Source organism: Arvicanthis niloticus, chromosome 4 (genome assembly GCF_011762505.2).
Source record: "Arvicanthis niloticus isolate mArvNil1 chromosome 4, mArvNil1.pat.X, whole genome shotgun sequence".
NCBI classification, from domain to species: domain Eukaryota; kingdom Metazoa; phylum Chordata; class Mammalia; order Rodentia; family Muridae; genus Arvicanthis; species Arvicanthis niloticus.
Window position 1 is genome coordinate 33,174,997 of NC_047661.1, and position 27,714 is coordinate 33,202,710.

A 27,714-nucleotide genomic window follows, 5' to 3' on the forward strand; every position below is an offset into this window, starting at 1 on the left:
TCAGGAAATTTGCTTTGAGATTGGGCCTCCAAGAATTGTGGCAAAAGCTTCATTTTTGATAGTCCAACAATATATTATCCTTTTAAAAATTTTTTTTGAACAAAACATCTTCCACATGAGTAAGACTAAATGGGAATGAGTAAATCTTGTGAAGACTAACTTCTAGATGAATAACTACAGGCACATAATTACTATAAAGAATGAGAAAATTAGTACTTCCCACAGGGAGACCCCTAATTTCTAAGCCAATCACAGTTTGGGAGCTCAGCAATAATCTGTATACTACCAAGAATAATGGACTTTTTAGGTTGTGTGAACATATTTATGGGCTTAATTTTATCTATAAATAATAACATTAAATGAAAATAGGCCATGTATTATAGTGCATGTGGAATGGAGGGGAAACACATTTAGAGCAAATGAAAGGTAGGAGTGAAATGATGTAATTGAATTTTAATTTTAATAATAAAATAGAAAACATAATTTTATGGTGCTAAAGGTATGGTAAAGTAATTAAGAATACCTGTTTCTCAGATATGAGGACATGCATTTAGATACCAATATTTCATGAGATATAGACAAGCAGATCATGAGATCCTACTTGGTATATGGAACAAAGAGATACATGAAGGAATCACATACTCTATACTGAGGAAGAGAAATCTGGCCCTTAGTAAAAAAAAAAATAGACAGAGTGACAGAGAATGAAGAACACTGTTAGTTAAATGCATCTAGGCACGCAACCAGGTGAACTCTGTTTGCACGTATGAAGTATCACTACACATGGCCACATGAAAAAAGTCAAATATAACGTACTTAGTTACATTACTGCTCATTCCGACTGGACTTTTATTTGAATTGCTATTCCTTACGTTGTGAATAGCAGAGGAACCTTGGAGCTTACCAGATTTCTCTCATACATATTTGTTATCACTCACGGGAATTCACGATGAAGGAAACTACTCATGTAGACTCAGGAATCCTGAGGGTACATGATGCAAGGAATTTCCCTACCTTTAGGATCCACGCAACCACATGTACTGATTGATGTTTTATATCCACCTCTTCCCCAGAATCCATCTTTTCCTTTAAAGTTTTGCACGTTGTCCCATTGGGAGATATGATAAATATGCCCTCGGTTGTGGGCCCTTTTTCATTTATTAGGGACAGGATGTCCTGAGAAGAAGGAATGGAAATACCTGTCACAGTTCATGCAGCAGAGAGCACTATTTGCTTTTTAGAATCAGACCAATGGTGTGCACAGGTGCAGTGCATGGACTACAATGGAAAAAAAGGACCTCAATCAGATTATTTGCCTCAATCCTTTGTTTTACACATCCCACCATAATATTAACACTGAAATGTGAGGCTGTAAGTAATTTTTATTAGATTTTACATGGGAAGGCCAAAACTGGACCATATGAGACATACCAGAATTGCTGTGGGCACTTTGCCAGCATGACAAATGGAACTGAGCTCTTTTCCAAAGAGTTTTCCACTCTTATTAACTCTAGGGACAGTACACCCTTGGTCCTGTTGGGGCACAGAGCCCCTATGGAAACACGATGTTATACGAGAAGGTCTTTCTTTCTTATCAGTTCTTTCCATTGCATCTAAGGAGGAGAGGAGATTATTACCTGGAATACTCTAATTTATACAGCTCTTTTAGAAAACTAAATTTCAATTGCATAATGTCCCTACTGTAATGGGTTAGTCAGCCTGTAGTGTCTATATATTCTTATCCCCTATATTCTGCACTGTTAGTAATTTTAATAATGTCTCTAAGACATAATCTAGTGTTCTCTAAGACTTGAGCCATTGGGAATTCTCATAAGATGATGCTGTCTTAGTCAAATTGCATCATAACTTGCATCATATCTAATTGAACAAGTTTCCTGAAGTATGCACCCGCAATAGCTTCAGTAGTCATATCTGATTTCATAGCAGCCCTCACTTTTATTCACATCAATCAGTTTTCTATTGTCTTCAAATGTTATCCTGAATTTTCTTGTGATTTTAGAGGAACCATTGTTAAATTTCTCTCTTCATTACTATGTCTCCTTCATGAGAATATATACATGACTAATTTGTTGAACTGTGGACCCTGGTTCCAGCATTCTGTGTTAAAATCTGGGATCAAAGTTTATTTTCCTCTTCTAAGACTTCTTGTTATAAATTGATCCATAAAGAAATCTTATATGTGCTACTTAAAACAAAAGCATTAAATGTATACAAAGGAGTCATATAAAAATATAAAATAAACAGTCGTTCTTACTGTAGAACATATTGGTATTTGTCTAAAACAAAAGAGTCAGGCCTGATAACAAAGTAATATGATAAGGACTGAATATGATGCATAAGTTTGTTTGTGTGTGTTTGTATGTATGTGTAAACATCCACATGAATTCAAATGCATGTATAAATACAGAATATATATGCATATATGTAACAAACTTTTTTAGAAAACAATAGCTTGAGTGCCATAAAAAGGGTACATAATATATGGGAGTAAAGAGGAAAATAATGAAATTATGCTGTTATTTAAAAAAAAAGTTACTTTAAAAATTTTAAAAACTCCCAAAACCTAAGTATAAGCTCTATTTGAAATCCAGGCACAGGTGTAAAGAACACACACAAAAAAATATGCTTTCTGAGTGAATAGAACCAAGATTAGGGTCTGAGCTAGGAGATTAAGGTAACTTCTACTCTACTGTGAAACAGATCACCTTCAATTTCACACATATCACTTTCCTATGTCTCTTGCAATACAATATTTTAAGTAAATTCAAAGGTCATTTTCTGCTTTGATCATGAAACTCTGTGAAATCGTCTTCTAACAGGACAAAAGATGTGTACGCACACACACACACACACACACACACACACACACACACACATGTGCATATAGTGGTGTCTTGGCATACCAGCTTATGTCAACTATCTGTGGAACAAATGGAATGTTCTCCCTATAATCAAGCTTGATATGGCAATATAGAGATCTCAAGATGGACCTGGGGCACATTGTTTTCCTTTTGGTGTGTTTTCTACACTGCCCCTCCCTCAAGCAAATAAATGAACACATGAAATGATGTTTTATGCCAAATTGAAAAAGGAACTGAGATGGTATCTGAAGGAAGGTGTAGGACTCACTTGGCTGTTGGATCCTTGCTGAGTCAATGGGCTTTAAGATGAATTGTCCCTGTGAATCTGAGTATAGGTCGTTCACAAACAGCCCAGGCAACGGGGGAAAAGCAGTGAAAATTCTTGAGTTTGAACTACTGAAGTTTTTTTGAAGGTTGTTCATCATAATATCATGTATATATTCATAGCCTATGAAAGAAAATAAGAATATGTTATGAAACTAATGAGTATGAGGAAACCTTCTAATGGGATTTAGTCTGCATTGCTATTTTTCATGTTTCCTTCTTCTTCAGGACAATGTAGACTGTACACCTAAGGACTAGATGATTTACAAGGATATTATGATAAAGAAAGGATATGAATGCTGAGAACTGTAAAAATCGAGGAGAAAATTTTCAGTTGATCACTTTATATACACCAATTGGAGCACTTTGGCAGATTTTGCTGTGTTCTACATTGACAGACTTAAGACATGTTTGTTATAGTCTTGATAGCAATAAGATTTCTAAATCATAAGAAACTTACCTTATATGTCTAGATTTATATTCAATAATTTACATATTTTTACTGATTTCTAATATATATATATATATATATATATATATATATATATATATTAGAATTACTTATAAGATCCTAGCTTCCAAACATTAGCAAAATGTATTCTCATAAGGTTTGGATGCTAGCACTCTATAAGTAATTCTATTAGCCATGGCAAGCCCTTCAATGTCCAATATGTTTGTTCTCTCATGATGATAGCCACATTTCTAAAGAGTCCATTTCCATTCACAGTATGATGACAGGGTTTCTTGGAATCAGTGAAAGGGAATGGCCATTGCTTCCTTTCATTGCTGGAATCCATGACAATGGTCAGGTTTACACTGCATGCTGTGGAAAACACAGGACACCTCCTAGACACAAAACAGTGTTTTAGTACTCTAGTTGGGACATGGACCAGGAAGAATGTGACCTAATAATGATGTGGGATGAAGTTGTATGCAATAGACAACTTTTCTCATAACATCAGATAATTTATAATCTGAGGGTTAAGAAGACTCATCAGAGGAATATACACAATCACAAAGCTGGATTGACAAAACATGTTTGTACATAGAGGCATATGAACAACAGCCATTGATATAAACTCTCTTCTATCTACTATACCAAGGGAGAGCTTGAAAACACATTCAAAGAACAATTCAGTGTCTTTAAGGAAACTATCGTCAGAAGACTTTTTTCTTGTTTGTATGTGTGAAGATTTCTCACATGCAGTAAGAATAATTCTTTTCTCACAACACAATTTTTAGACTGTTCTGACAAACAGTGACTCTGCACCAGAAATACATAGAAAAATTTGAAATTTAATCCAGGTGCTTGATGTGCTCTCCCATGTATTATTTCTTCTCTAAGGAAATGTTAGAGAGCATGTGCTCTGTTGTGAATATGGGGTTCTAGGTGTATGAAACCTTAGTTTGTCCATTTCTGATGAATCATCAATATGATTAAAGTCTTGATTTGCCTTTTTTTGCTCAAAAACATATTATTACTGTCACTTGTCTGATGGTCATTTAATGCTTTAATACTTCACTATTTTGTTACATTCTAAAAGATCACTTTGCAAATACACTTGATAATCTCAGAATTTAAAATCTTATTCAAATTCTTATGATCATTTTATTGCTGTCATTTATTCAGCACTAATTTCATTAGTGAGAAATTTATTAAAATGGAAATAGAAGGAATATCAGGTGATTCAATCTTGAAGTCTCCAAGAATCTGAATTTGACATCTCAATCAGTGAGGGAATTGCTGGTCACAAGAGATGTGAAATGCATATTCCACATGGACTCAGAGATAGGTATACATTTACAATTTCATTATGAAACAGAACCTACATTGTTTGAAATTAACAGAAAAATTTTTCCTTCTTTTTTTTTATTGGGTATTATATTTACATTTCAAATTTTATCCCCTTACATCATTACCACCACCAACCAGGAACTCCTTATCCTATTCCCCTCTCTTCCTGCTCCTATGAGGGTATGCCACCACCTACAACACCACTCCCACCTCCCCACCCTCAGATTCCCACCCCACTCAGTGTTCAGCCTTCATGGGAACAAAGATGATCTCCCCCACCTATGCCCAAGAAGGCCATACTCCATTACATATATAGCTGGAGTCATGTGTCCCTCCCTATGTGCTCCTAGGCTGGTGGTTTAGACCCTGGGGAGCTCTGGTTGGTTGGTATTGTTGCTCTCCTCGTGGGGCCACCAACCCTTCCAGCTCCTTCAGTCTTCTCTCTAACTTCTCCATTGGGAACCTTTGATCAGATCAATGGTTAGCTGTATCTGCCTTTTAAAGTGGATGAACAGACCTCAGATTCTTTCATAATGACATGATTTCATGGGAATAAAGGCTAAATTAAAGTTATTAATTATGGATTTAAGGAATGAAATACTGTTTATTTATTTTATTTTAGTGTGTATATATATTTAAGGCTAACTAATAAAAAACATTGAGTCTTCTGGCTTAGACCACAGAACCCAGCTAGTCCTTCCTTAGATTTTTCCTGTTACTTACCTTGGAGTGCTCTTGGAGCTTCCTCGTGGCCAGGACAGAACCACAGTTGGTAATCTTCAATGTTCTGGGAGCCAAAAAAACAAACGGTCACAAATAAAATGACAATACTGTCTTTAAAACTCTAATCATTTTCTTTATTTATAATTTCCAGCTTTCTACCAGGGAGATTATTAGGATCAGTATTAATGTCATGTGTTCTGACCACAGGTTTGAATCATCAGGATTGATTTCAGGAGAAAACCCTTGGGTGCTTGCCTTTCCTCTCTGAGAGAAACCTGGTCTATTGATCCACAGTAAAATAAGAAATTGCATTCAGCCATCAACAGTAACCAAGACAATATTATTACAAAATGACTCACATAGGTCTCTCCAGTCTGTAGTGGAATATTGAACTTTAATTTTATAAGAGTACACAACCTATAACCCACGGAGTCATATACTCACAGTAATTATGATGACTTGATAAAAAAAATTTGAAACCTATGGTTACATCAGAAACATTAGAAAAATAGACAAAAACAGAGAGGATTTGAGAATGCCTAGGAATATATACAACTATTGGCTTTCATTCAGAGATGGCCAGTCTGAGGAAGGGACAAAGATGTAGGTCACATACTTGAAAGAAGTTTCACAACATAATTATTGTATGCAGAGTTATGGATTTGAAAAAAATCACATAAATAGAACAAGATTGATTTTTTAAAAATCATATAAATAGAACATTCTGTTGAAATAGCAACATCCAGTAGTGATTAAGTTGATAATATGCTCTAACTGGAGTTATCATTCATTGTACTTCCATGTTGATTCATGATTAGAACCAAGGAATTGTTCCATAGAGTTCTTAAGTATTATACTAGTAGATAAAACTCCACACTGGCAGACACTCATAACTCCACACACCAAACATACAAAGAGAGGAAAGAGTACGACAGAGAGATAAAGAGAGATAGAGACAGAGAAACAGACTGAAATTCAGAGAGTCATCATACAAACTCGCAGGAAGTGATAGAGAGCCATATACACATATGCAGAGAACACATACACAAAGCACATAGGCATACACATACAAGCACACACAGAGGGAGAGAATTACAAAGAGATACACATGCACAATTTAAAACAGAAATACTAAATATACAAATGTGTATACAAAGAAACAGAACACAGAAAGGAATACACAAACATATTTATTGAAGATTAAAGTCAACAAGAACCCACCAGAACATGCACATTTACACCTTCACACACAGGAAAATGAAAATAAGGAGGAATGGGGAGGAGAGAATTTATGTACCATAAAGGAAGAGCAATAATATTTTAATGAAGAGAAAAAAGAAACAAACAAACAAACAAAAAGAGAGAGAGAGATCTTGTTGCCTGTATGATTGGCAACCTTTAAATCAGGTGTGTGCATATGAATAATTAATCTCACTTTATTACAATGTATCCTTAATGTCTAGTGACAGTAAAAGTATAGCTCAATACCATTGAGCTATGAGTTTCATTTCTATGGAAATGCAAACAAAAAATTCAAGAAAAAAGTCTCTCTCACGCCTATTACTATATCTTAGATGACTTTACAAGGGAGTAGATACTAAGATATGATTTGTAAATTTATCAAAATTGAGTATCATCTGTATTATTTATATGGATACACACTTGCACATACAAGGAACTCAAAAACAAAATTCAATTTTCACTCAAAGTAACTTGAAAATAACTTACAGGCACTCTTATCATTGGTCGTAACTTCTCAATTATATCATTCACTGTACTGATGTTTGTTGCTGTTACACATAAAGGCTATGGAAAATACGGAGAAGAATGGTATAAAATAAATTTGAAGCTAATGATTACAAAATTAGTTATTGTCTAACCATTACTTATAATCTACAGTCTGTAATGGCAACTTTAATATAGAATAAACATCTTGTTTTCTTCTCTTGACATAACTCTGGAAGACTGTCAGTCTACCAAATTTATCACAAAATTAACTATGGGGGCACTTGGAATTCAAACATAACTCTAACAGGTTGTGTCTGATAAAGGAAGACTTAGTAGTCATGGATACAGGAGCTCAGCATCCTTATTTATTTTATTATGGAAGCAGACAAGCAAGGAGGGTGGTTATTCAAGAGCACATCGTTTTGCTTTCTCTTTACCTAGCCTTCAATCATTTTACACCCTTACTTTCATGCACATCATATGCATAGTTTTAGGAAAATCAGGATAAATAGCATCCGCAATTTATAAAAGGAAAGAAAAGACAAAAACAAAAAAATTTAAAACAAAACAAAAGATGAGTGAGTACTGTCTCCCTATCAAGCTCTGTACATAGTTAGATGATATTCAGAACTCTAACACTGAAATACGTAATGGTGATAGAACTAGGAAAACAAAATAAATATTTTAGAATTTTCCATCACTTAATACTCCAAGAATAATCAAAATTCTTGTATTATTAGCTCTCTACTGCCTCTCACATTTAGAGTCTGCTCCAGAGACTTGGGATTACAGCAAGAAGAAAATAGCATGAAATCAAATGTTAGGAATCTGAGAAGATACCACTGATATACTGATATTCTACTACATTACCACAGTGTATGACAGTGAGTCAAGAGGTATATGTTTATGAAGAGTGTTTCAATAGCACCAGCTACTTGCAAGAAGCATTGTAGTTATCTATGAAACATTGCCTTAAATAAAAAACAGCACAACTGCCCCCTTGGATCCAAAACCAACCTTGAATCAAGACAATAGAAAACCACTTAATAAGCCATCTCTTTCACAGAGTTTTTATTTATGGTCTTCTAACCACTGGGCATAACCTATTACCATGAAAAATTGTGCGTGTGTGTGTGTATGTGTGTGTGTGTTTTGTGTGTGTATGTTTGTAAATACATGTGTATGTGTGATTATGTGAGTGTGTTTGTATTTTGGTGAAGATTCATCCAAGACCCTATCATAACATGCCAGGTTACTTGAACCTGGAATATGTAAGTAATTCTCAGCAGAGAATATCAACCTTATAGTAGATAACATGTTCCTACTACGAGGAATAATAGGTTTTTAATAATTGTTAAATAATACATATTAATAATTTAACGTAGAAAAATGAACAATACCCTAAGATAGAAAATAAAAACCTGTAAATTTTGAAATTACATATCAATAAACTAAATGTGAAACAGTGAGTTGCTGCTATTGCTGCTAGCAAGGTATGAATTTCAAAACAGATTACTTGAAGGCATTTAGGCATGAAGGAAAATGCTGTCCTCCAGTATTGGCATAGGGAATGACTCATGAGGACAGTACAGGAACTTGTTACCTCTACAATATTAAGTCAAAAAGACAGTATTCTATGTATTTGAGGTAAAGAGTAGGAGAATACATGTGTAACTTAGGGAGAGGTTTGGGGATATCTTATGATTCATGCAGGTGATTTGGCAGTAGATTTCCATACTGATATGAAACTATCAAATAAAGAAGCCTCTAAAGTCATCTGTGTCTATGTATTTTAAAATATACAGACACTGAGAGGGATCTACATTTAATCCATTAAAAAGAAAAAAAAGGAAAAATTCAGAGAAAAAAAATCTTTATGTAAGAATATGAAAAACATTTTCCTAATTAATAATAGGAAAAAACCAGGTTTATCATAACTGTAATTAAATACATGGATGATTCAAAAAACTCTTAAGGATAAAAGCCAAACTATAAACATAAAATCAAAAAAACCAGCAAAAATTTGACAAATATAGGAAGGATCATTGCTGAATACTCACTAGAGAACATTGAGAAAGGCAACAGAGTTATTTATGTAAATTAGAAGAATGTTTTTATGCTCTAAAAGCATCTCTTCAAGGACAAAAGGGAAATAAACCTATCACATAAAGAAAAGATAAAAAGAATCCATTACCAAGGTTTTGAACTACAAAACTTTTCAATAATTATAGCAGGATAAAATAGGAAAACACAAGAGTCGTGGGTAAAAATAGGAAAAATGTTTCCTTTAATAAATAATAATAATGATTATAATAATAATAATAATAATAATAATAATAATAATAATAATACTTGGTTTAGCAATGAGAGCTCTTGCAACTACAAGACATAATTTTCAGTCATTTAAGGAAAAATATTTTTGTTGCTTTAACATATGGCTCAATCTTGCTTCATATTGCTTTCTATATATCACATATAAAAGATACATGTGCGTATGCCATACACATACAGCTTTTTCATATTTGTATATTCTTACTATCTATCCCCTCATCTCTCCCCTCCACACTCTTCTTATGTCTCCATCTTCCATTATTCTATAAACTGCCTGTTTATCTTCTACTCAGTTTTGATTTTGTATTCACTTACACTATCACAGCTTGGGATGTCCTCAGTGAATATCTGCAGAGAAAAATTTGTCTTGATACCGTTCTTGGCTTCTTTAATGGATCTGCTCAAATGCAATAAAAACACACAATGTCGTAGAATTAATTTGCTTGTAGCTTATTTTAAGCTAATCACTATTAATATTTTATAAGTATCATCTTAGCCTTGAATATAAGACAATCAGCTTAGCAATATACATTATTGGATTAGGAAGTATTTAAAATTTTTCAGAACCAAAGCCTTGGTCAGGTAATAGCACATTGACCAGAACCAGGAAGCACAGCCAGAACTTGTTTTAGCAAGGTTGTAGACAACCTGATTAAATCTGGAATTAACTACAATCCAGAACTAGAGTGGACACCTGTGACCCAGATCTTGAGAGTGGAAGACACAGACTTCTGACTTGGACCTTGACATGGAAACCTTGAGGCATAGTGGCCATAAAAACTTACGCCCAGACAAGGTAAAACACACCCACCATTAACCCCTAGAGACTGGGGGAATTATATCTCTGAGTTAAAGGTCAGCCAGGACAAAGCAAGTTCCACATCTAGGCATAATGGTACACCCCTTTAATCTTACCCACACCTTCTGTAGGAGGCCTACATGAGGACATTGGAAGAAGGAAGACTCATGCTTTGCCTCTCTGCTCTTACTGTCAGCCCATCTGTTGGATTCCAATTCATATAGAAGCCCAGGTGAAACAAACTAGTTTCATGGTAGCCTCAATACCAACTAGTAATTCTTAGACTGAGCAATTATTAACTTTTTGACCACCCATTCAAATCTGCCCATTGTTGGGTTAGTTGAACTACAAACAATAAGTCATTACTATAAATTCTCTTGATATATCAAGACAGTCCATAAGTTCCATAGCTCTAGACTAAGTTCTGTAACTAATACACAAGGAAAAGGAAAAAATCTACATGACCTCAAAGGAGGAAGTCGCAGATGGTTTGAATGGACATGGTAGAGTAACATCTGTGGAATAAACTTTAAAGTAAGATTGAAGAGTACTGTTTACTCCAATATAAACAGGAGGCAATGAATGCAGAACTTCCTCACAATTGAATGAAATGGGCATCAGATAAAAGACTCTAAAGCAGTATCCAGTGATCAGCTAATGAACATACTTAGAGACAATCTAGCCAATATACTTTTAGGAAAGAAATGAAGCACAAACTACAATTCCCATATCAGTGCAAAATTAAAGTATCACAAGTTAAATACCTTTTGAGAAAATAGTACCACTGGTCTTTCTGTTCTTTCGAACTGTAATGTTAAATGTGAAAAACAGGATTAGAGTCTTGACAATGCTAACACTTTGAAGATTATTGCTCATAAAAACTATTATAAGCCAATGGCTACCAGGAGAGTTCTGGGGTAGATGGTATTCCTCTCATGACTGCCCTTCTGAATGACATGTTTCACTGGGACACTTGTATGACAGGGAGTTAAAAATAGTGTGGAAGCTAAGTGGGAATGTCAAGACTTGACTATATTCCAAGAGATGTGTGACTATGACTGGGCCAACAACTTCTCCTAGCTTCAGTTTCATATATATAAAACGATAGTTAAGACAGTGTCCTCTTGGCATGAGTTCAGGTTCACATAGAAGGGATCATTATTCACACTAAACTACAGGTAAGGTATATGACGTTTGGTTAAAACACACTTAATTCAGGGAAAATACCTTTTAAGAAAATATTGTTTATTTTCTCCTGTGAGTTACAGAATCCGCATACAAGAAAGGGGATAGTAGAAACTAGTGTTTTATTTCTGTGAGTCATCTCATTAACTCTCCTGGTACAAATTAATAATAAGCACACCACTATTCCACTGTGGCATGTGATACTCTCAGACGAATTAAAGATGATTGTAGAATGCAAATGCTTTATAACTGTGATTTTATGTTGAATGAGTTAGACCTCATTGATATTTCACACATTCACACTGTCTTACAGTCGCCAACATTATCTTGTTGATCAGTGTTTTTCTTATCCAAACAGCAACGCTTACCCAGTGAACTATTTTTCTTCCCCATGCTCACAACCCTATATCAGGTATTCTTTTTCTATCTGTAAGCTAATGTGTACATTGTTTACTCTTTCTGAAAATAATTATCCATGCTGAAAAGGCATTTCAGCAAGGAATTTTCTACTCTCTTTTGTCATGGTTCTAACATCCAGCACTCAAGATGAATATTCATATTAATATTCTCTGTAACTTCCTGTGAAACAATGGACTGATTCTTGACCAAAGTCCAGCACATTCTTGTTTCTCCCATTAACTGCTCACCCACTATATAGTCTGCCTATAACCATTTTTATCAGAAGGGTGGCTGATGCCTGTTCTCCTCATCCTACACAAATACATATATAGAGTCAACACATCTAATATCACTAAAATAAAAAATGACATAGCAGGAAACCTCGTGGGTACTTGGTCATATAATGTGGTTCTTTCTGATGCTTTGATAAGGATCTGCATTTAAAAACTGAAGGTCCTGTTCCCAAATTGGACTTTATTGATCGATATAAATGTTATTTGCTAAACTGTTCAATTAAATACTGTTTTAAGCAAATTAGCTGGGAAGATTTGTAGGAATTGGTCAAATTTAGTTATACTATACATTATTGCAAAGAAATCCATTTGCGTTCTTTCAAAATCTAGATAATACCAGACATTATGAGAGAAAGAATGTGGAGGATATGGTGAGTTCTTGTTTTATGGACATCCTACATAGAAGACTTCATGTCTTCCTAGAAGACAATTTACCTCTGTTCTTCCCTAAGAATCTTTTGGAGTCCTGATTAACTTCACAGATCAAAAACTAAGGGATATTCTGACACGTGGAAATTATTGACAAACTAGTGTCATCATAGAAGGGGAAATTTGAGTTGTCAACCTGTATACAATCAGAATAAAATGAGTTTGTATTTAGCCAACATTCTGATTAATTGTTTTAACCTGTAAATTATAAAACATTATATAATTGGCCCACAACTTCTATAGCAATACTGTTGTGAATACAAATCCAAACTGTAGGTCTTACCGAAAGGTCACCACAAAATTTCCAGTTGCCCAGAAGAGGAAAAGGGTCTTGGAACTGCAGTTTTCATCAAGGTCCACAGAGTCCATGACCCACAGGTAATTCAGTGGTATGATACATTTTATTTTAAACTTCTTTTTATTCCTAGAAAGAGAATCAAGTGTCTCTGTTAGTTTGATTTGCATTGTAGTTGGAATTGCTTGTAGAAATACCCAGTTCTTCCTGCCCTAGATTAGAAGAGAACTCCTCCATTTTATCACCCAGGCACAGTTCAAGCAATGGTAGATGGAATTCAACAAATAATGTGTTGAAAGTAGTTACTGGATACGAGCTTCTCAATGCACACAAATAGACTTACCGTGATTGTTTTCTGATTGGAGAATGTTTAGAATGTGTATACTATGAGTGTGTGTGTGTGTGCATATGTGTTGTATGGCATTTTTACTAAGCAATGTGTATCAAGATTTCTTCCCTTATTTTGTTAATTGGTAACCATTTTGTTTTATTCCCATAATGTCCATACCAAAAATATTAGTTAAAATTTTGTATTTTTCGTTATTAATTGTAATAATCTTTCCAAAATTAATACAAAAATATTGTCTGACTAAATAAAATTCATTTTCCATTGTCCTTGTCTGTATACTAGGAAGTCACATTAGGTCACTACAATGGCTCCACGTACAAAATATATCTCATACAAGTATCCAAAAAAGATGATTATTTATCCCAAAAATTTAAACAAATAATTATAAATATGTCTCCATATCAAGCATTCTTGTCTTATCAGAAGTGTTCATAGGAAATATTAATCTTGGAAGCATTCATTTCCTTCTTTCAACATTCCTTTTACATAGATTTTGTCCTTTGTGAAATTCACATACATATACAAAGTGTTCAGATTATATTTTTCTGCTGCTCTCTCCTTTCCTTCTATCTTTTGACAGACTCCTTAACCAGAATCATGACTGTTTTATTTTTTTATGATAGACTGAATATTACTTCACTGTGTGTGTGTGTGTGTGTGTGTGTGTGTGTGTGTGTGTGTTTACTTGGGTATGCAACTCTGCCAAGGACACTTTTAAACCAATATGTTGGTCTGAAACTGAACATACTGACTAGACCTCTCTCAGATTCAGGAGACATTATGACACAAGTATAAACTCTGATTCAAAATATTATATATAAGTCTTTCTAAACTTCAAATGAGTGATATTTTTGAAACATGATGTTATAGAGAAAGATTTCCCACACTATCTAATGTAACACGTAACAGACAAGATACAATCATATTATGTAATATTTACTAAAGAACATGCACACTCACAGGCAAACATTCAAATATATGTCTAAATCATATAAAATATCTGTACTTATATTTTTTCTACCTAAAGATATCTAATTCTACATACCCACACAGACACACACAGACATATATACGTGTGTGTGTGTCTATACACACACACACACACCAAACACATATATATATATATGTTTGGATATATCTGACCAAAAATTCAGAAGAAATGCATAAACATAAGCTTCAAATTTCAATGTCTAATAAGAGATAAACTTGCTTGAAAATGGAAATTAAGAACATCATCTCCTATGAGATTAATAATGCTTTTTCCATAATATGAATGACAATGTCAAAATAGGTTTAACTATCATCACTACATAGCAGAGGTGGAACAAATATATAGTCGTTCAAGAAAAACATTCATTTTAGTTTTCCTCACTTTCAAAATTCAAAGTGAATTTCACTAATGTACACCAACTACAAATAAAAAGCACAATATCAATATGTATATATATATATATATATATATATATATATATATATATATATACATACATACATTGTAATACAAATGGGTTGATTACTATGTCTTAAAAATGTATTTCCATATGTGGACTGAAGTTGAGTTGAGGAGAAATGACAAAAAGAATGGACAGATTGATACACAGATAGGCCATTCACTTACTTTGAGCCTGCTTCAGTCAGACACTAACTAGCAGTTTCTATGCTGGGAGTTTACAAATACAGATCAGAGTTCAAATCCAAATTAACCCCATTGGTTTTATCTATAATATGTAGAAGAATTCTCTTCTGAAAACTTCATTGTCTCACAATTATTGAAGTGGATCTTTAGGAATATTGTTTATTGATGAGCACAAAGCTTATACCCAAAACTGAAAAACTATATTATTAATGACTTTTCACAAACCAGTTATGAACTTATGAGAACAAATCTTAAATTATTTACTTGATAATGTCAGTGCCAACTTCTTGCCTTCTAGAAAAATATGAAGGCTATGATCATGGCCAGTGGAGATTATATGTGATGTGGTCCCAGAAAACACCTCCATAGTTATAAGTTACAATGCAACCATGTATAGGGCTTCATTTAACCATGGCAGTTTTCTCAAGTATATGCAGAATCACCAACCAGGAACTTCTTGGTACCTGCAGTTTCCCTGATTAGTAGCTGCTATTAGTAGGGATAGTGGCTGCTTCTCCTCTCTTCATTCTAATTTGGAAATTATGAGGTGAAGAAGCTTACATGTGTTGCCATTTGTGTGCAAGGATCATAATCAGGAATTACCCCTCTTGCTTCTACAGTCTATTTGGAAACAACGAGTAAGAGGATACCTGCTTCTCATATTTTACATATTTTATTTGACAATATGTCTCACTGCACAGTCCACATATCCGAAAAAGTTTCAATACTCATAGGTCAGCTTTAACAAAAAGGTATAAAGTGTGGCCTCTCATAGTAATGAATGCATATTGCACATACTTACAGATTACTAGATACAACCAAGACATCATTAAATAAGGATAGATGTCTTTTATTCTTTTTTTTGTCACTGGTGATTAGCGCGGGGCCTTGGCACAGTAAGGAACGATGCATTCCTCCTCTGTCTTCCATCACAAGGCTTTCCGTACAGAAAATATAAAACACTCCAGTACAGGTCTCCACCTGACAGAACAATATTCAGTGGATATGTTAGAAGACCAATGTTCATACTAAATTTTAAAGGGTTCCTGATATTAAAACACAGTAAATAAAGTTGAAAGAGCAGATCTGAGGAATATTATAGCATTTATAATATATATTAAAATATTATATATTATATAATACATATAATTATATAATATTATATATTATATGCTATATATTGATTATATATTATATTATATATTATATATTATATATTATATATCATATATCATATATCATATATCATATATTATGTATTATGTATTATCCATTATCCATTATATATTACACATTACACATTACATTACATATTACTTATTACATATTACATAATATATTATATATTTTCTATTATTATATATTGTATATTATATATTATATATTATTGATTACACATTATACATTATACATTATACATCATATATTATCCATTATACATTATATATTATATATTATTGATTACACATTATACATTATACATTATATATTATATATTGTATATTATATATTATATATTACATATTATATATTATACATTATACAATATACATTATACATTATACATTATACATTATATATTATATACTATATACTATGTATTATATATCGTATATTGTATATTATACATTATATATTGTATATTGTATATTATATTATATATATTATGTTATATTATATATTATATAATTATTCATATTATATATTATAATATATATATATAAATTAATATATTTTGTATATGTATGAAATTCAAAAATGAATTAAAATGATATTTAAAGATAATTTTAATTCTTAACATTAATGATATGCTACTGAGGCAATAGTAAGAAATTGCAACTGTCTTGAATGTGAAAACTTAGAAATGAGCAGCTGGTGTATATTGCTTCTGAAGGTATAATCGGAGTATTCTAAACAACTGAAGCCAAAGACCTCTATTTGTGACCCTGATGTTCTCCTGACCTGTCAAAACTGTTATATAAAATAGATCCCTGTCAATTCAGAAAAAAGAAAAAACTCCAACATTTAAAAAGTATTTGTGAATTTGGTCTTTTCTAAAGAAAGGGGTCACTTTTCTTGCCTCTTACCTGTGCCTCCTATAAGGATATCAACATTGATTTGGGGAAGTAAAAATACTTGTATATTTTAAAGTCTCCATCTAGATATCTGTATCTCTCCAAACCTCTCCAACTCCTGTGCTATGCTAACTATGGAGTCCCCTATCTATCTTTATTAATGTAAAGTTTCTCCTATTCAGGCTAGTCCCAATTTTCTCTCCTGATATTCTTTCTTCCTATAACCCAGCCTTGGCCACACCAAATTTTTTCCTCCTTTCTCTCTACTCTAAACTCTTCCAGCGGCATCTGAACATGTTTCCTTTCTTATCCATAATGAAATTCTTCCCTGTAATAATGAAGTTGAAATCTTGTGGTGGTTTTCTTATTGGGACCTGCTCATACCAATGGAATCTTTCAAATAATGTGTACAGAGGCATGACATCTTTTAGTTAGAAAGCTTAAGGACCCGTGTAAATCAAAGTGTAAAACAGAAACATTCACAGTTGTCATCACAAGCTTCAAAATATAATGCAAAGAAATGTTAAAAAAGAATAGCAACTCAATTTTTTGATAAACAACATTGAAAATAAATGAAGATGTCTGGAAAGTAGTTTCTGTCTAATTGGAATTAATGTTCTAATACTCATAAATAGATTCTAAAGAACACAATATCTGTTAGAAACTATAACAATTGGAGAAAATCAGAAATTTAGGGTCTAACAAGGAAGCCAGATCAAATTGTTTTAAAAAAAAAAAAAACAAAAACAAAACTTTGTAGTTAGGGTGGTTAAAAACAATTGAGTTGCACACAAAATAATCCTCACTCAGAAATTGGACAGATTATTTTTTTAAGATTTACAGAAACCATTCTGTATGCTCAAAGCATAGCTCTCCTCACAGAATTGTTTCTACAGAAGATTGATACTAAATATTCCTAAAATGACTACCTTTTCAAGCAACCACTGCTGAGCTGAGAGTTAGTTCATATGATCTGTAGGAATGAAGAGAAAACACTTCCTGATACAATTAGTCTATCATGAGAATCAAATTATTTATAAAGATACCTTTTCCGTGGAGCCTGGAAGGGAGAAATTGTCAATAGACTTAAAATTGTATTTTGCCTTCCTACTCCTGATCACCAAACTGGTGACTGCAGTTGGCAGACAAACCACTGAAGTCTGAGGCCTCTGCAGCAGTCAGGCTGAAGGGCCATTGTGATGTCATTAGTCTAGGGCTCATGTCATCTGACACAGTGACACATGCATGGCCTCTCCTTATACCTAGGGACTTTCAAATTTATTTTTGATAGCTGTTGAACCATAAGTTTTTGTAATAAATACCATATTTTCAAAATAGATATACATATAGATAGGTAGATAGATTAATTGATTGATAGATTACTACAATAATATGTGCAACAATAGGAAAAATATTGTGTAAAATATTATGAAATGTATATTCATCTCCAAAGATTCTCAATTTCTAAATTTTTTCAACCTATCAAGAGTTATTGTGAAAAAGACAGCATGTAGATTTCATTAACACTGTGAACCTTAGAGTCTAGTAACTCTAAAAATTACAGGAAAATTTGTAGTATGTGGCAGAAGACACACACTTATTAGGATAAAATAAAGTTCATATAGTAAAGCTGATAATAAAGAACTGTGACTAAAACAACCTGGGATATACTCTTTAAATCTTATCATTAATTAAAGAGCATATCCTGGAAAGAAAATAATCACAGAAAAGCCATTTAAAATTAGAACTCTGATGTCCATAGTGTAATGCTGTCATATCTGAGGAAATTTCATATACACTTTATTTCCTTCAGCATTTTACCAATTTGTATTTTAACAATGGTGGTTCTCAAGTGTTTATACAGAATAACAGGTTTTTCTCAACCACATGTATATTTGTTTGAACAGATATAGATAATTAATAAATGGGAGAAAGATATGGATTGATATCTGCACTAATATGTGTGCAAGAATAGGAGAAAACATTGTGTAAATTACTTTAAATTGTATATTCATTCCCACAGATTCTCCATACTTCTTTTAATCTATAAACCATTAAGGCAAAAAAGGCAGCATTCAGATATCATTAACACTATGAGGCTAAGAGTCTGAGACATGCCAAAATCACAGGGGACCTTAAAGAAAACAGTGCTTCATAGACCTCTATGCACAGACAGCATTGAGGACTACTGAAGTGGTTACATGCTTATGAGAATAAAATAACATTTTTAACTAAAGCCTACAGGCGATCTGAAGCCTGGACCAGACCTCTGCCCGGTCTGCTGTTGTGTGGACCCTGGATTCCACCGGAGACATCCTGGAAAGTCCACTCAACACAGAGCCACAGAGGAACAACTGAACTCATACAACATAACCTGAGATATACTAGAGGAGCCACTGCATTCAGATCAGTGGGCACCTTATCCTGAGACATCCTAGAGGAGACACAGCACCCAAAACTGCACACACCTAGCTGGACTGCTACCTTGGAAGAACCATATCCCAAGGTATCCTAGAGGTACCACTGTACTCAGTGCAGCTGGAGCAGATCAGACACAAGCAAGATAACTGGAAAGGCAGGCTTCAGTCAGACACAGCAAGTACAGGCAGCACTGGAGTTAACCAGATGGAGAAAGGTAAGCGCAAGAACATAAGCAACAGAAAACAAAGTTACATGGCATCATCAGAACCCAGTTCCCCATCACAGCAAGCCCTGAACACCCCATCACACGAGAAATGCAGAATGCAGAATTAAAATCACTTCTCATGATGATGATAGAGGATTTTAAGAAAGACATAAATGACACCCTCAAAGAACTTAAGGAGAACACTGGTAGACAGACAGAAATCCTTAAAGAGGGAACACAAAAATTCCTTAAGAAATTGCAAGAAAACACAACCAAACAGAAGTAATTAAACAAAACCATCCAGGATCTAAAAATGGAAGTAGAAACAATAAAGAAATCACAAAGGGAGACTACCCTGGAGATAGAAAACATAAAAAAAAAAAAAAGATCAGGAGGGATAGACACAAGTATCACCAACAGAATACAAGGGATAGAAGAGAGAATCTCATGTGCAGAAGATACCATGGAAAACATTGACACAACTGTCAAAAAAATGCAAAATACAAAAAGCTACTAACCAAAAATATACAGGAAATCCAAGACACAATGAGAAGGCCAAACCTAAGGATAATAGGTATAGATGAGGGGAAAGACTCCCAACTTAAAGGACCAGTAAATATCCTCAACAAAATTATAGAGGGAAAACTTCCCTAACCTAAAGAAAGAGAAGTCCATAAATATAAAAGAAGCCTAGAGAATTCCAAAGAATTTGGACAAGAAAAGAAATGCTTCCTGCCATATAATAGTCAAAACATCAAACGTACAAAACTAAGAAAAAATACTAAAAGCAGTAAGAGAAAAAGGTAAAGTAAAAGATAAAGGCAGACCTATAAGAATTACACCAGATTTCTCACCAGAGACCATAAAAGCCAGAAGATCCTGGACCAAGAGGAGTAGACGGCAGAAAATAATCAAACTCAGGGCTGAAATCAACCAAGCTGAAAAAAAAAAGAACTATACAAAATATCAACAAAACCAGGAGCTGGTTCTTTGAGAAAATCAACAAGATAGACAAACCCTTAGCCAGACTAACCAAAGGGTGCAGAGTCAGTACTCAAATTAATAAATTCAGAACTGAAAAGGAAGACATAACAACAGAAACAGAGGCAATTAAAAAAACCATCAGATCCTACTACACGGACCTATACTCAACAAAATTCGAAAGTCTGGATGAAAAGGACAATTTTCTAGATAGATACCATTTAACAAAGTTAAATGAGGAGCTGATAAACTTCTAAACAGTCACATAACTACTAAAGAAATAGAAGCAGTCATTAAAAATCTCCCCACCAAAAAATGTCTAGGGCCAGATGGTTTCAGTGCAGAATTCTATCAGACTTCCAAGGAAGACCTAATACCAATCCTCTTCAAGCTATTCCATCGAATAGAAACAGAAGGAACACTACCCCATTCATTCTATGAAACTACCATTACGCTCATACCTAAACCACAGAAAGACCCAACAAAGAAAGAGAACTACAGACCAATCTCTCTTATGAATATTAATGCAAAAATACTCAATAAAATTCTCGCAAACCGAATCCAACAACACATCAAAACAATTATCCATCAAAATCAAGTAGGCTTTATCCCAGGAATGCAGGGATGGTTCAAAATTCGGAAATCCATCAATGTAATCCACTACATAAATAAACTCAAAGAAAAAAAGCACATGGTCATCTCACTAGATGCTGAGAAAGCATTTGACAAAATTCAACATCCCTTCATGTTAAAAGTCTTGGAAAGATCAGGAATTCAAGGCCCATATCTAAACATAGTAAAAGCAATATATAGCAATACAGTAGCCAACATCAAACTAAATGGAGAGAAACTTGATGCAATCCCACTAAGATCAAGGACTAGACAAAGCTGCCCACTATCACCCTACCTATTTAATATAGTACTGGAAGTCCTAGCTAGAACAATGAGACAACAAAAGGAAGTCAAAGGGATACAAATAGGAAAGGAAGAAGTCAAAATTTCATTCTTTGCAGATGATATGATAATATACTTAAGTGACCATAAAACTTCCACCAGAGAACTCCTAAACCTGATAAACAACTTTAGCAACGTGGCTGGATATAAAATCAACTCAAACAAATCAGGAGCCTTCCTATACTCAAAAGATAAACAGGCTGAGAAAGAAATTAGGGAAATGACACCCTTCACAATAGCCACAAATAAAATAAAATATCTTGGAGGGAATCTAACCAAGCAAGTGAAAGATCTGTATGACAAGAACTTCAAGTCTCTGAGGAAAGAAATTGAAGATCACAGAAGATGGAAAGATCTCCCATGCTCCTGGATTGGCAGGATTAACTTAGTAAAAATGGCCATCCTGCCAAAAGCAATCTACAGATTCAATGCAATACCCATCAAAATTCCAAATCAATTCTTCATAAAGTTAGAAAGAGCAATTTCCAAATTTATTTGGAACAACAAATAACCCAGGATAGGGAGAACTATTCTCAACAACAAAAGAACTTCTGGGGGAATCACCGTCCTTGACCTCAAACTATACTACAGGGCAATAGTAATAAAAACTGCATGTTATTGGTACAGAGACAGGCAGGAAGATCTATGGAATAGTTGAAGATTCAGAAATGATCCCACATACCTATGCTCACTTAATCTTTGACAAAGGAGCTAAAACCATCCAGTGGAAAAAGTAGAGCATTTTCAGCAAATGGTGCTGGTTCAACTGGAGGTCAACATGTAGAAGAAAATACCAGGTTCAGAACTAAGTGTTTTAGTTAGGATAGATGACAGAGGTTCTGGTTAGTCAACAAAATGATGGACTGGGTGTTTTAGTTAGGATAGATGACAGAGGTTCTGGTTAGTCAACAAAATGATGGACTGGGTATTAGGACTATCTTGTACCTCACTGGTACAAATTGGCATAATTATGCTCTAATTGTATTTTGAGAGAAAAGTTTTATTTTAAAAGGAAGGGTAATATGTAGAAGGAGCTAGGTGGGTGGAATACTGAGAAGAAGAGAAGGAGTAAGGAGAGGAGGAGAAGAAGGAGAGGAGAAGCTAGGTGATGAGAGAGAAAGAGGGGAGAGACAGGGAGGCAGATGTTCATGTATCTCTACCAGTCAAAGATAGTTGATATATATAGGTTGGTCAGTGGATTACACCTCTGATTGAGAATAACCAAACTTATAAAGCATTTGATTAACATTTTTAAAAAATGTATAAGTGCAAAAAAGAAAAGAGGGCATGGGATAGGAGTTTTCTAAGGGGTGGGGAATGGGGAAAGGGGATGGCATCTGAAGTGTAAATAAAATATCCAATAAAAGAATGACAAAAGATAAATTATTATGAAAAATGAGTGCCAAAAAAGCCTACAGGCAAAATGAATTGGGAATGAAACAACATAGGAGATAATCTGTGAATCTCAGAATTAAATACATAGTATTTAATAAATACTATGGAAATACCATGTAAATAAGAACACTTATGAATTGTGCCTTCTAAAAACAGTGCAGTTTCACTGATATGTGCAAGTATACAGTACTAATTAAGACAGCAAAAGTCTACCAACCTGTAAAGTTCTTCATAGATTTTCTGCTGCATAATTCTTATTTCAAATGACTGATACATTACATTATTGTAAAGAAAAAAATGTGAGTGAAATGTATGTGTTGAAATGCCTTAACTCTTTGTAAATTAACACATATTGATGTTCAAGAAAATAGTCAGGTTTTCCTAATGATTAAGTCTAGTTATTTCTCAGGAAGTCCAAATATTCTTAAATGCCAATTTTGGTCCATCTCAAGATATAGAGTATAGATGAATTACTGTTGATTAGAAACAAAGAGTCTTTACTCTATATTTTGTCTACCTATTTGATCCCATGAGTTCCCCTTTCTAAGAAGGACTGAAGTATCCACACTTTGGTCTTCCTTCTTCTTGAGCTTCAAGTGGTCTGTGAATTGTATCTTGGGTTTTCTGAGCATTTGGGCTAATATCCACCTATCAGTGAGTGCATACTTTGTGTGTTCTTTTGTGAATGGGTTACCTCACTCAGGTCCTATGAAGCCTTGATGCCCCAGTGTAGGTTAATGCAAGGACAGGGAGGCAGGTGTAAGTGGATGGGTAGGTGGGTCAGGGAACACCCCAATAGAAGAAGGGGAGAGAAGATGGGTTAGGGAGTTTTGCGGGGCAAGGCACTAGGAAAGGAAATAATGTTTGAAACGTAAATAAATATCCAATAAAAAAGAAACAAGCAAACATAAAGCCCCAAACTGAAAATAGTATTTACCAAACATTAGTTTAAAAATGAAGACTTGTTCAGGAAAAAGAATCATTTCCCTTGCCTCTGGCAAAAGAAACATATGGCAATCCATTGACTTGTGACTCCTACCAGGATCTTCAAGAGCCACAATGATTATTCCTGTTATCTGAACAGGGAGTAAAAGCAAGTCTTATACATCTCACTTACATTTACATTTCTTCTGAAACATCTCCATCAACTTCTGTATTGAGCTAACTCCCAAAATGTTATAAAACTACCATTTTTTTAATGGACGCAAGGTTTCTCTCCCAATTATTTCGAATTTTCTACCCTGGTATCCTCCTTTCTTTCAGAGACAGCATTCATAAAACCTAGCTTCTCTCTGATGTAAATACTTCCAGATGCCTCTGAACATTTTCATCTTATCCATAATAACCTGCTTCCCTATAATAATAGAGTAGCTAGTGTTTTGTGGTGTCTTTACCTGGTTCATACAATAAAAATATTAAAACTAAGGAAATATCACTCTGCCCAAATATATGATATATCTTTCAAAGAATATCAAATGACAACAGCTTTTAGGTAGAAAGCATTTAGGACCAATGAGATTCAGATTCAGGAGGAATAGCAGAAAATGGTTACTTTCATACACTTCAAAAAATGATTTCTGATAAGTTAAAAAATAATACCAACCCAATTTCATGATTAACAAAATTGAAAATAAATGAACATGTCAGGAAAGTAGTTTCTGTCTAATTGGAATTAATGTTCTAATAATCAGAAATATTCAAAACAACAAAATATCTGTTGGAAACTCTAAGGATTTGAAGAAAACCGGAATTTTGGGGTCTACCAAGGAAGCCAGACCAAATTGTTTAAAAAAAAAATCTTTGTAGTCAGGGTGGTTAAAAACAATTGAGTTGCACACAAAATAATCCTCACTCATAACTTGGACAGATCATTTTTTAAGATTTACAGAAACCATTCTCCTGTATGCTCAAAGCATAGCTCTCCTCACAGAATTGTTTCTACAGAAGATTGATACTAAATATTCCTAAAATGACTACCTTTTCAAGCAACCACTGCTGAGCTGAGAGTTAGTTCATATGATCTGTAGGAATGAAGAGAAAACACTTCCTGATACAATTAGTCTATCATGAGAATCAACTTATTTATAAAGATACCTATTCCGTGGAGCCTGGAAGGGAGAAATTGTCAACAGACTTAAAATTGTATTTTGCCTTCCTACTCCTGATCACCAAACTGGTGACTGCAGTTGGTAGACAACCACTGAAGTCTGAGGCCTCTGCAGCAGTCAGGCTGAATGGCCATTGTGATGTCATTAGTCTAGGGCTCATGTCATCTGACACAGTGACAAATGCATGGCCTCTCCTTATACCTACAGACTTTCAAAAATTATTTTTAATAGTTGTTGAACCATAAGACATTATAAGGAATAATGTATTTCAACAACCATACATACGTATATGAAAGTTATACACACTTTCAAATCGTAATACCATTTTTGCAACTTTTTGTTTGTGTTACCAAGTTTCTATTGTGTTAAAAACTAAAACCACTTGAGGAATAAAGTTCATTTCAGCTGACTTTTGCAGTCCAGCATGAAGGAATATCAATATAAGAACTTAAAAACAAGAAACTGGAGGCAGCATCTGAAATAGAGATTATGAATGTGTACTGTTAATTATGCATACACCTGATTTCCAGTTCAACTTGTATTTTACAAATCCAGGACCCAACTGCCTGGAGTTGGCACCATTATACTTCTCTGGGCTTTCCTATATTAATTATTTTGCAAAATGAACTCTACGCTGCAGAGTAGTATAAAGGCCAATTTCATGGAGGTAATGCCATGGTTAAATTTCCCCAGAACAGACATATTCAAGTTTCAGTCATTTTGAAAAACAAACAAAACAGAAAAATATATTATTCCCTGTCAATCTGAAACACAGATATCTCCTTCATAACTCCATGACTTTCCTCTTTTGTTCATCCCCAACTTTCCTATTAGTATAGTAATAATATAATATAGACATTATATCTCTTAGTTCCACAGTCTCTGTAATCAGTACTTTTAAAGTCCATGCTATGTTTACAAATCCAACGTCCCTTTACATCGAAAATGTAACATCTGCAACTCTGGAACTTCTGGTCTTTGTAATGCCCAGACAAGTGTACTTCTGTTGCTTTGCCATTCATCTCCCAAGCATAGGCAGCTCAATCCACAGCTTCTGCTATTCCTGTGGTTTTCTCCTGATAATTGGTTCTAAGATAAGCTGGGATTTCCACTGCATCTCAGGCTGTACCCACACCAAAATCTACCATTGGCCTTTCTTCACATATTCCATCTTGGCAAGACGTATTTCCTTTAATAATTTGTCTAGGATGCAATCTTGTGTGCCTTTCCCTATGTCTATGAATCAAAACATTTTAGGACCTGTCTTTTTAAAATACATGAGTCATTTACAAAGTTGACCCTCTCTAAAGTATTGTCTCTAATTTTCCAGAGTATCTTTAAAAGTTAATACCTTTCAATTATTGCATATAACATTGGAAGAACTGAAGGAGCTGAAGGGATTTGCAACCCAATAGGAAGAAAAATATCAACTAACTGGACCACCCTGAGCTTCCAAAGGCTAAGGACCTATGGAACTGTATACTTGTAGGGAGCCATGCCTCTAGATACATAGGTAGCAGAGGATGGCCTTATCTGATATCAATGAGATAATCAGGTTTTAGCTCAATTAACAGTATCCTTCCATAGTCTCTATTTAAGCTGCTGCCTCCAGTTTCTTGTTTTTGAGTTCTTGTACTGACATTCCGTCATGCTGGACTGCAAAAGTCAGCTGAAATGAACCTTATTCCTCAAGTGGTTTTAATTTTTTTTAACATAATAGAAACTTGGTAACACAAACAAGAAGTTGCAGATATGGTATCACGATTTGAAAGTGTGTATAAGTTCTAGGAATAAAATGCATGAGTATTGTAACAGAAACAAGATTTTCAATGTCAATTCAGCTTTTAGTTATATTCATTCTCTTATATATTATTATGAAATGTACTTCATACACATTTTTATAAATTTGATTAGTATCTTAGAATTAATAACACTAGAAGTTCCATTGATAAAATTAAAAGTGAGCTCTGGAAAGAATAAGTCATTTCACTCTGGATATGAATCACAAGGGCATCACTATCCTATAAAGAAGTGGTTACCTATATCCTTTTGCAACCATTGCTTTATGAACTATATTAAAGAAATTTTAGTCAATGATGTGAAGATAAAAATGAGTTTCGTTGACACTGTTGTCCTTCCTATGTGTTTGGGTTACCTCACTCTGGATGATATTTTCTGGTTCCATCCTGACAGACACCTTAGGGATCCCAGAGACTAAACCACCAACAAGAGAGTACACATGGAGGGACCTGTGACTCCAGCTGCATCTGTAGCTGAGTGTGACCTTGCAAGGCATCAATGGGAGGAGGGGCCCTTCATCCTGTGAAGGCTTGATGCCCCAGTGTAGGGAAATTGGAGGCAGAAGTGGAATGGTGTCTTAGAAAACACCCTCATAGAAGCAAGTACG

The 27,714-nt window shown here is 34.2% G+C and overlaps 1 protein-coding gene across 1 annotated transcript in view; it reads right to left on the reverse strand.

Moving 5' to 3' along the window:
- Positions 1-16,143, reverse strand: part of LOC117706843 (rho GTPase-activating protein 20-like) — a 28,773-nt gene extending 12,630 nt beyond the window's left edge. The window contains exons 1-9 of the mRNA XM_076932079.1: positions 15,971-16,143; positions 13,172-13,312; positions 11,347-11,388; positions 10,099-10,180; positions 7,453-7,530; positions 5,725-5,788; positions 3,151-3,330; positions 1,432-1,613; positions 1,015-1,176 (exon numbers count right to left, since the gene is read on the reverse strand). Coding sequence (XP_076788194.1) covers positions 1,015-1,176; positions 1,432-1,613; positions 3,151-3,330; positions 5,725-5,788; positions 7,453-7,530; positions 10,099-10,180; positions 11,347-11,388; positions 13,172-13,312; positions 15,971-16,098 — 1,059 coding nt within the window. The 5' untranslated portion in view covers positions 16,099-16,143. The remainder of the gene's footprint in view (positions 1-1,014; positions 1,177-1,431; positions 1,614-3,150; positions 3,331-5,724; positions 5,789-7,452; positions 7,531-10,098; positions 10,181-11,346; positions 11,389-13,171; positions 13,313-15,970) is intronic.
- Positions 16,144-27,714: the final 11,571 nt, after the last annotated feature.